The sequence below is a fragment of the Cucumis melo genome, chromosome 11 (assembly GCF_025177605.1).
Source record: "Cucumis melo cultivar AY chromosome 11, USDA_Cmelo_AY_1.0, whole genome shotgun sequence".
Taxonomy (NCBI): domain Eukaryota; kingdom Viridiplantae; phylum Streptophyta; class Magnoliopsida; order Cucurbitales; family Cucurbitaceae; genus Cucumis; species Cucumis melo.
Window position 1 is genome coordinate 1,331,591 of NC_066867.1, and position 11,008 is coordinate 1,342,598.

General features: G+C 31.4%; 2 protein-coding genes across 3 annotated transcripts; one reads left to right on the top strand and one right to left on the bottom strand.

Moving 5' to 3' along the window:
* The first annotated feature begins 2,629 nt into the window (after positions 1–2,629).
* Positions 2,630–4,568, top strand: LOC103497456 (patatin-like protein 2). 2 transcript variants are annotated; one of them, XM_051079358.1, is made up of 6 exons: positions 2,632–2,802; positions 2,932–3,113; positions 3,229–3,415; positions 3,520–3,681; positions 3,792–4,100; positions 4,209–4,568. In XM_051079358.1, exons 1-6 carry the CDS (start codon positions 2,689–2,691, stop codon positions 4,431–4,433), a joined length of 1,179 nt encoding a protein of 392 aa, XP_050935315.1. In that variant the 5' UTR covers positions 2,632–2,688; the 3' UTR covers positions 4,434–4,568. The 2 variants fall into 2 exon arrangements, with proteins under 2 accessions (XP_050935314.1, XP_050935315.1); XM_051079357.1 differs by having other exon boundaries at positions 2,630–2,802; positions 3,792–4,568.
* A 1,183-nt stretch (positions 4,569–5,751) lies between these two features.
* LOC103497455 (patatin-like protein 2) lies at positions 5,752–9,121 on the bottom strand. The gene is made up of 5 exons (XM_008459654.3): positions 8,926–9,121; positions 7,090–7,277; positions 6,786–6,972; positions 6,522–6,683; positions 5,752–6,419 (listed from the first exon to the last, which is right to left on the bottom strand). Exons 1-5 carry the CDS (start codon positions 9,043–9,045, stop codon positions 5,823–5,825), a joined length of 1,254 nt encoding a protein of 417 aa, XP_008457876.1. The 5' UTR covers positions 9,046–9,121; the 3' UTR covers positions 5,752–5,822.
* Between the last annotated feature and the right edge of the window lie 1,887 nt (positions 9,122–11,008).

The following is an 11,008-nucleotide window of genomic DNA, read 5'->3' on the forward strand; positions in this document are numbered from 1 at the left end:
AGGACTGTGTGGTCCGACGGGACGCCAGTCTAGCATGGATATAGATATGACTCGAGTGACTCGACGGGGTCCTCGCATCCCGACTGTCCTAGGTGTCCCCCGGGGCTCCGAAGACCAGAGATACGTTCCTACGGGAGCGCATGTTGCACGTGTTCGGGAACGTGCCAGAGATTGGGTACTAGTTACAGGACTCTGACAGGAAGTTAACAGGCACCTAGTGGGACTAGTAGTGGGTCCCTTACTGAGTATTTTTATACTCACTCTCTTCGTTTTATGTTTTCAGGTAGAGGACGAGGCAAGGGCAAGGGCAAGCTGGCGAGCGACCCGAAGTGAGACCGTGGAGGGCCATAGGGACTACCGCTTCCGCTTATTCTTATTTCAGATTTTCACGTTTGAGTTTGAGTACCTTTCATTACTTACCATCTTTTATGTAGATAGGGCCCGAGTAGGACTTCAGAACGCTTTTACACATTTTTTTTTTTGCATGACTACCTTGTTTAAATTTTTATAAATGAAATTTCTTAAACCGTATGCGTTTTAATAATTTTTATGACTTAAACCACTTGTTCTATATTTAGTAATGACTTCGATTCAGTATAAGGAGTCGGGTCGTTACAATTTCAACCTTAAACCCGAGACCTAACCCAACCTGAAAAAGACAAACAAAATTTTCAACCAAATCCAACCTAACACATATTTTAAACTAATCCAATCCAACATATATAATAAGGGTTAGGTAGTTCGGATTGTCAGGTTATTTGGGTTATGTTTACAACCCTAATCCAACTTTCGTTTCTTTTTCAAACTAGTATATATATATATATATATATAATTTAATTCAAGAAAAAAATGGATTTTTAAAAAAATATTTTTATTTAAACTATTTTGATAAGATATATTTAAAATATATTTGAGGTTGATGTCAAAACATTCCAAATTTTTTTCCTAAACTTACTTATTCTTTTAAAAACTAAACACTTGGAATGTATTCTAAAGGCACTACGAAACTTCATTAATATTTTATTTAAAACATATCTCTATCTAATTTTCTTCTTATAAACCTAATTCATGGTTTATATTTTTTTTCTAGAAAAGTATGGGTGTCTCTAAAATTTTATTTACGTGTCATTACGTTACTTTTCTATCTAAAACATCTCTATCTTTTTCACTTTTTCAAAATTGGAAAAAGAAATTATAAAAAAGATTTAATTTAATAAAAAAAATTATGAAACATATACAACATATGTAATGAAAAGAAAGTAATACGAAGGTGTGAATGATTTTAAAATTGTACATTGATATGTGTGATGCAGAGTTAGGGATAGCATAGCATATGGCCATATTTTCTTTTTGGACAAAATCTCCCATCTCTTTCAATTATTTGTTTCCATTTCATAATATGATTTCTACATATTGAGATGTATTTTTTTTAAGGATGAAAATACTAGTTTTGTCCTACTAGCTAGGCTACAATACAACGGAAGAAAAAAGAAAAAACCCTAAAATATATATCTTGGACTATGTGATTTTAATCCTTCGAACGTTTAGTTTTTTTAGTACAAAGAAACAATAGAGGTAAAATTTATCTCGAAAGTGAGGTAGAAGGGTTTTTTTTCTTCTTCTTTTTTTTTAATATTTTCGTAATAATAAAGAATTATAGGAATTAGGGAGGGGTTAATCATTAAACACTATGAGATCTTTTTCTTACAAGTCGGCACTTCAAGTATTTATCCTATTCCTTATTTTGTAAACCTGTTTTTTCAAAAACTATTTTGAGTAATGTTCTTCGATCTCTTTTCAAAATTTAAAACTAAATTTATGTATGATTATTATAAAATAGAGGAAAAATAATATCGATTTACTTTACATCTATATAAAATTGGATCATTCATGATAAATTGTCAAGATTAAATTGCATACCGGATTCTATTGAAAATTTGATGATGACTGTAAGATGGGTTATAGTCTTCTTCAACCAAAACTCCAAATGCCCTTTTTGGCGTATTGGAGATCCAAGACATCTAAAAGTCTTTATATATTAGTCCAATTAGGGCTCCCATTAAACCCTAATCAATCATGAAATAAGCTTCTACTCATTTTGTCGGTAGTCAATTAGGAATCTAGGGCTTTAATTAAATAGATCACGTAATAGGCTCAATATAATAACATAATTTAATATGATAAATTATTAATCCACCTCCATAACACACACCTTAACTATAGGTATTATTTTTTAAATACGTCTAACAAATCATTCAATATGCTCCAACCTTACTCGTGAGTAGGTCTCACTCATGATATTAGGAATTTTCAAATATATCAAAATCAATAAAAGTAGTATTTACAAAATTAAAGCAAATATTATATATAAATTTCACAAACATGTTCTTTAGAATATAATGTGTCACTTCCCATATTAAATTTGTGTGTAAAATAAAATTTGGACATATTTTCCAAGTGGAAATTTAAATCTATATTACTAAATTTTATGAGATAAATTATTATATGGTCACGTGAAACATACTGAAAACGATAGGGTGGGAATGGGTTATTGAAACTTGTGGAGTATTATTCTTACACTCACATACTTTGTTTCCCTTTATAAAACACCTTTTGTTCATACCCTATCCTCCAATCCAATTGCAAAAAACAACTCATTCATTCTTTCTCTATTTGTTTTTGTAAACAATGGTAGCTGATTTTACGAAAGGAAAAAAGATAACAATTTTGAGTATCGATGGAGGAGGTATTAGAGGCATTATTCCTTCTATCATCCTAGCTTTTCTCGAGTTGAAGCTTCAGGTAAGATAAGGATTAGAAGATGAACTGAGACAACCCAACTAAATAGTTATCCTTTCAAGTTTAGATCGATTAGATAATGCTTTTACTTTAATTAGTATTACTTGTTTCTAACTTTTTGCTATTGAGTAGGAATTGGATGGTCCTGATGTGAGAATAGCAGATTATTTTGATGTAATTGCTGGTACAAGCACAGGTGGTTTGGTCACTTCTATGCTTACAGCTCCTGACAAGAATAATCGACCTCTATATACTGCAAGCGATCTTGCCCTATTTTATATAGAACATGCACCAAAAATCTTCCCACAGAGAAAGTTTGTCTCTCTTTCTTTTTTCTTATATGATTTTCAATTTGAAAGCTAACTTTAGCAATCACATCTTTTACTAAATTGGCTGTTTTATACATATGGTGAATATTATGTTGTGCAGCTATTTCCTGTGTTCATTGGTGAATTTTTTTGGCAAAGTTATGGGTCCAAAATATGATGGACTATACTTGAGGTCATTGATAAAGGGATTGCTTGGAGACATAACACTAAAACAAACACTAACACAAGTTGTTATTCCAGCTTTTGACATCAAGCTTCTCCAGCCTGTGATTTTCTCTACAATCGATGTATGAAATATTTGGAAAGCTGATATCAGTGTGATAAAATCTGAAATTTTATTATTGAGGAGTTTTTGTTCCACATTGAACTAACAATAATTGGACAATTTTAGGCTAAATGTAGTGAGTTAAAGAATCCAAAACTAGCGGATGTATGCATCAGTACCTCAGCTGCACCAACATTCTTACCTGGCTATGAATTTCAAACCAAAGATTCCAAAGGAAATATTCGAAACTATGAAATGGTTGATGGTGGAGTTGCAGCTAATAATCCTGTAAAACTTTCTCATTTAATTACTATTATTACGACATTAATTACATCGAAACGAATGCGAAATTCTCTTTTACTAATTTTATGCTATGCTTTTTAAATTTGATTGTGTAGACATTAGCTGCAATGACTCATGTGACAAAAGAGATGAGTATATTGAGACACAGAAGTGAACTTTTGAAGATAAAACCCATGGAAACAAAAAGAATGTTGGTTCTATCTTTAGGGACAGGTACACCTAAAAATGATGAGAAGTACAGTGCAGCTAAAGCTTCAAAATGGGGTATGCTTGATTGGGTTTATCATGGAGGAGCAACACCAATTGTTGATATTTTTAGTGATGCAAGTGCTGATATGGTGGATTATCATATTTCTAGCATCTTCCAGTCTGATCATTGTCATAAAAATTATCTTCGTATTCAGGTATATATATTTATATATATAGCTCTTTATTCTTCGTTTAGTTATTTGTGTATAGTTAATAAAAAGGTTGAGATTATAATTCATTTAATTGAGGATTTGCACAAACAGGATGACACATTGAGTGGTGAGGTATCATCTGTGGACATTGCCACCGCAGAGAATTTGCTAAAGCTAATCTATGTTGGAGAGGATTTGCTAAAGAAACCATTGTCAAGGGTGAATTTGGAATCCGGAAAGTTTGAACCACTTGATGCCCAAGGAACAAATGAACAAGCTCTTACTGAATTTGCTAAAATGTTATCCGATGAGAGAAAACTACGTTTGAGTCCTTGACACTCAACTTTTTTCAATTTAATTATTTCCATGGCTTCATAATAATTCATGTCTTGTGTTTAATCCTTCTTCCACTTTACTTTATTACTATTTACAAATTTTCAATATGGAATAAAAGTAGAGTGCTTTTTTTAATGGTTCACTTTTCAATTATCTTAAACTATCGCTCACTTAGAAGACCATAGGCCGGTGAGGTTGCAATACCCCTCATCATTTGGACTGGACTTTGGACAGTCTGATAATGACCCCGATTGGCTCAAAATGAAATGATATATTCACCTCCTAATATGTAAAAATAAGAAACAATATCTGTTGAATGAAAATTCTTTTACGTAATAACACTGCACAACATGCGATGATATGCAATAAGGACTAAGCTATGCGATTGATAGTTTTGAGAGTCTTACGTGATAGAGTTATCGAATTATGTGATGTTGATCATGACTATGCAATAGTATTAGCTATGCGAAATACTAAAATATCTCATCGTACATGCTGACATCCTAGAAAAGATGGTCATGCGAGATAGATAGAATAAATGACATAATCTTTATTGCATAATTAAAGAATCAAACGTTTTATTTTTTATTACCGTTTTACATTTAATTTTCCAACATAACCTTCCCCTTAATTACAAACATTTTAAAAATTAATTTTCCAAATTATCTTCCAACGTCTCTTTACCTCCTCACTCTATATAAACTCCTTTCATTCTTCATTTTAACACAAGAAAAACAAGAAAAAACTCTTTATCAAACTTTATTTCTATGAGATTTTGGAGCTAAACGAACAATAAGTGTCTATTTGACTGTTGTGAATTCCGATTAGTTTTAGTACAAAACTAATTGAAGAACGAGGTTGTTTTACCCTAGAGATGACGAGGTTATCGAAACTGTTTTGCCCAAAGGAACAGAGCCGTGAAACGTCTTAAAGAGAGCGAGATCTGCGACTCAACCCACTTTTTAATTTGTTTTTTTTGTTTTGCAGTACACATTTTTTTGATCAGGCGATTTGTTAAGACGTTTTACCATTAGGCATTTTGACCAAACAACAGGCGAGTTGGCAAGGTGTTCACTTGACGATTTAACCATTACACGAGCTGACCAAAGAAGGCATTCTGAATAGGCGAAATACCAACACACTACACGAGATACAAGGTGTTAAGACTACTATCATCACTCCTCAACAACAATATGGTGTAAAAAGAAGTGACACGTTTATAATTTATTGATTAAAATAATAATAATAACAAAAAAAAAAAAAGGATAAGATCATAGTCTTGAAATACTCAAATATGGAAAAGGATTACAAACACACACACAAGAAATAAAACAGAAAATGAAAAGAAAAAGAAGCCATGTTTGAAATGGAATAGTTTTGGCTTCTTGATCATTGATTGGCAAATCGTAGTTTTCTCTCCTGTGACAAACGTTTAGCAAACTGAATAAGAGCATCTTCATTGGTTCCTTTTTCTTGAGGAAGTTCTTCAAAATCTCCTGTTGTCAAGTTAACCCTTGAAACTATTTTCTTCAGCAAATTCTTTCCCACTTTTTCCAGGTTTTCTAAATTCTCTTTGGTTGCAATATCCACAGAAGCTAAATCACCAGTCAATGTATCATCCTGAATACGAAGATAATCCTTTTTACGAAGATGATCCCTTTTATTATTATCATTTTTATGAACATTATGTTCATACTGGAAGATGGTACCAATATGATAATCCACCATATCAGCACTTGCATCACTGAAAATATCAATGATAGGCGTAGTTCCATTATTGTAGACCCAACCCAAAACTCCCCATTTCGAAGAATCAGCTGCACTATACTTCCCATTTTTTTTAGGTGTACCTGTCCCTAAAGAAAGGATCAACATCTTTTTTGATGATATATTATCGCATACGTCTTCTTCCTCGCAGATCTTCTCACTTTCTAATTCTTTTCTGATGATCATCTCTTTTCTCTCATGCATTATTGCAGTTAATGTCTAAAACGGTATCAACACACATTAATTAATTAAATTCATCCATTATTAAAAAAACCAAAACATTTTTTAATTACTACTTTTCAATGGGGAGATCAGACTTACAGGATTATTCGCTGCAACTCCACCATCGATCATATCAAATTTACGAACTGTTCCTTCCGAGTTCTTGATTTCAAATTCATGACCAGGTAAGTAAGTTGGTGCTGCAGAGGTACTGAGGCAAAGGTCAGCCAATTTTGGATTATTTAACTCATCCATTTTGGCCTGAAGAATTGTCAAAATTAATTAATGTTAATTAGTTCATTTAATTTTGGGGGAAAAGGATTAATACATAGAACAATTATTATAGTTAATAATTATTCATACCTGAACTGTAGTGAAAATGACAGGGAAAAGATACTTAATGTTGAATGTAGGAATTATAACTTGTGTTAACGTTTCCTTGAGTGTTAGATCTCCAAGCTTTTTCTTTAACAATGATTTCAAGTATACTCCATCATACTTTGGGCCCAAAACTTTCCAAAACTTATTTACCACTGAACTCAAAAAATAACTATGTTTACACCATAAAAAACACCAGTTTAGTAAAGGGAAATTAAACCACAATTAGGAGATCAAGCGCTTTTGCAAATTGAAAATTATATGAAGGAGAAGAAAATTAATTACTAACTTTGGTTGAGGGAAGATTTTTGGTGCATGATCTTTATAGAAGGGGACAATATCTTTTGCTGCAAACAAAGGTTTATTATGATTGTCCTTGTCAGGAGCTGCAAGCATGGAGGCAACCAGACCGCCTGTGCTTGTACCAGCAATTACATCAAAGTAATCTGCTAATCTTGCATTTTCTCCATCCAATTTCTAGTCAAAAGTGTATCAAATATAAACTTATTGGATCACTACAAGATGTTATGCATTTAACATTGGAAAGAAAGCAGGGATGTATAATGTCAGACAAGATGAAAAAGAAAAAATGATTTTATTGTCCGTTTTCGACTGACGTTATAGTAGAGGATACAATGTCAGTTTAAAACGACATTAAAAATTCTCATTCCTAAATTTCTTCGCACTTGTTGGAACCCTTTTTTTTTTAAAAAAAAATTAACCCCTTTTCTCTCACACATCCACACGTGTCATTTTCACCATCTCTGTTCGGCTCTCTGCTTTGCTTCGTTCAACATCGTCGAGCTTTATGAGTTATGGTTTAAATGTAGTCGATGATAGTGAAATCGCATATAAGTTATGGATAACCATGTTTTAGAAGGGATGAGAATATAGAAAAATATGGATTTGTTGATATCTCCACATGAGCGTGCCGTTGCCGTCTGTCCGTTCGGATCACGAGCAAAGCATGGCGTGGCGAGGTGAAGAATAAACTGACTTGCCCATTGAGGTATTACAGATTTTCGTATTAATATTCTTATTGACCGTTGAGGTACGGCCCTTCCAGTATTTGCACCAACACTTTCTTTGTGTATATTCATATAGTGAAAGACAAACAATCTCTTTTATAAAACTCGATATACCATATGAAAAGTTGCTTTCATTCATAAAATGTAATAGGTACACAAATAATAAATGTTATTAGACCAAATTGATTGAAATTAATTCGAAACACATCAGTTCTTCTCTTTAGGTTTTTTTTTTTCATATATTTTCATTTGTATATATTTGGGTTTCTAGTTGTAGGCTATGACTTTCTCTTATACTTGTAGATGCCTTTTTCTTTTTTGCATTTTTTTAAACATGTTTAGCTAATAAACAATGACAAATATTGCTCGATAGAACAAAAAAAAAAAAAAAATGTCAGACACCCTTTAACATTGGCTGATGAAGTGAACCAATATCAAATCTAGACCGATGTTGAAGAAGATGTTATTAAAGGTGTTTAGTGATAGCCGAAAACTGATGTCAAAGTCATCTATAATGTCTGACAGAAATGAACATCTTTAATAACATCTCCTCCATGTCAGTTGCTTGACTGACATCCTACCCTTATCAATTCAGTTTCTTAGGAACATCTTATTCGAAGTCCAGGTAGAGGGAGTAACTATCCATAACATGGCATACCATTGCTCATTCGGATTTCATGGACTTTAATACCATGTTAGATAAAAATGACACCTCGTCTCATCACGAAAAATTAACTACGAGAGGAATAAAACTCAATCTATTCTATAGAAATTAGTTAGGAAAATTACATCACATCACAAAAAAATTGTAAAAATAAAACAGTCCATAACACATCTTTTTTTATAGATCAGACGCTATTAGAGGACTATGCGCTTTTAAATTTGTTACTTTTACAATTTAGAAAATGTAGTGATATGAGTTCTATTATCATAGTTTTTTTTTAATTATTTTTGCAAACGTCCCAAAATAATTAATATAAGATCTCTATAGCTTATCAGTAGAAATGATCTTAACAATGTTCAAATACTTTAGAGTCAACTCGAGCTTTTTAAGAAAAAGAAGAAACCAAAAATTAAAATGTATGTATCGTTATTACCTTAAGCTCAGTCTCGAGAAATTCTAGAATAACTCCGGGAATAATACCTCTAATGCCACCTCCATCAATGCTCAAAATTGTTCTGTATTCCCCCTTTCTGTAATCAACTTCAGAAGCCATATTATGCGTTGAATTATTTTGTAAAACAAAAGCAGGATGGAGTTATTGAGAGATCTATTATAGAGTTTGGGATTATAGTATATGTGTATGTTATCCATTCTCTTTTATAGGGAAAAAACAAAGTCATGTTTCAAAACAAAATAATTAAGACATTTTAAAACTATGCATAAACGTCAAACAAAGCTACTAATATTTTACTTAGCTTTCCCACTTGAGTCTTTTTTATTTATTTTTTCTTTTTTTTAGTGTTTCATCTCACATTATTATTATTATTATTATTATTATTATTATTATTATTATTATTATTATTATTATTATTATTATTATTTCTATTTTTGTTTTAACATAGAAAAATATATCGTTCTCACTTGCCTACTTGCCAATTTAATACTTCCATAAAAAAAAAAAATCAATGTTATTTTAATAAATAAAGATAAAAATAGGGTAGATAGAAAAACAATTTAAAATATATATGGGTGAAAAAAGCATAAATGAGGTCAACGATTTATGAAATTTACATGGAAAAGCTCATCTTGCTCTTAGCGATGACCCATTTGTGAATATAAGTAATTAAGTCCTTGGTCTTCCCTCTTTATTTTTATTCAAATAACATTGGGAGAATGGTGTTATTTTAGAAAGTAGTTGGAAAAATAATGATTGACAAAGGTATTTTAAAAATTGTTCTTAAATATATAAATCCTTCTCAATTCAATCATTCATATAAATAAATTTCAATAATAGTTTTGAATAATCCCAAATTTCAACTCATTAATAAATCAATATTTTTGTAAATTAAGCATATTTTAACCAATTAAAAAAAGTTAAACATATTGTAAATTATAAGAGGTACCTAAAAACTCTAGTCTCAAAATAATCAATGCAATCAAACATAAAAATTATAGTTTTGTTAAAAAAAAAAAATGCTGAAGATCAAAATCGGATGCATCTTTTGTTTGCTAATGACATTTTACTGTTTATTGAAGATCATCATATATGATGATACAATTGATAATATGAGATTTGTTCCATCCATCTCTTTGAACTTGCCTCGAGTCTAAATGTCAATATGAACAAATCTACGATCTCCCTGATAAACGTTGACTCTCATGGAACAAATTTTGTGACTACTAAATGGGGACTCACATCACTATTTTTTTTTAATGTAATTAATTATGATCGTTATGAAACATGTACTATTCACTTTTTTCTTAAAAAAAAAAACACGTACTATGGTAACCAAACTAATGATATATGTATAAATTTGAAATAAGTAATTTCATTCTTTACCTAAAAAAACAGAAAAGAAATATTTGCATGGACTCATATGAAACAAAATATGATAGGAAATAACATAAAAAAAAAATCAATAACTCCATCTTTCAATTTTAGATCAAAACATTTCCTTCCTTACTTTCGCGTAAGCATGACCAACGTATAATGACAGCATTCCTTCCCACAAAAGACAAAAGACGAAATAAATAATAAATAGGGAAATTGCATTGGGGACACAATAAAAATCTAATTTAGCAATATTAGCACTAACCTTTTCAATTTTGCAAATATAGCAACTTTTTAATTTTGGTTGATATTTCTTATTTTATTTTTTTCATTATTCCAAAATTGCCCTTCTCTGCTGTTTTCTCTTCCTCTTTCGTTTTTTTATTGTTCTCCTTTATTTTTTGTTTTCTTCTTCTCTTCTCTGTCATTCTTCTTCACCATTTCTCCTATTCATCTACTTCTCTTCTCCTCGTCTTCTTCTGCCTCTTTTCTACCGTTCTTCTCCACCGTCCTTCTCTTCTCTCTTCGGTTTCGTTCTTTTAGATTTCTCCCTCTTCGTCGGCTTTTTATTTTATCATCTTCTCCTCGTCTTCTTCTCCTATTCTCCTCATTTTTTCTTCAGGGAAAACAAGAATTATGTATGGATTTCTTCCCCTTTTTTGAAGCCCTAATATTATTTCTGTGA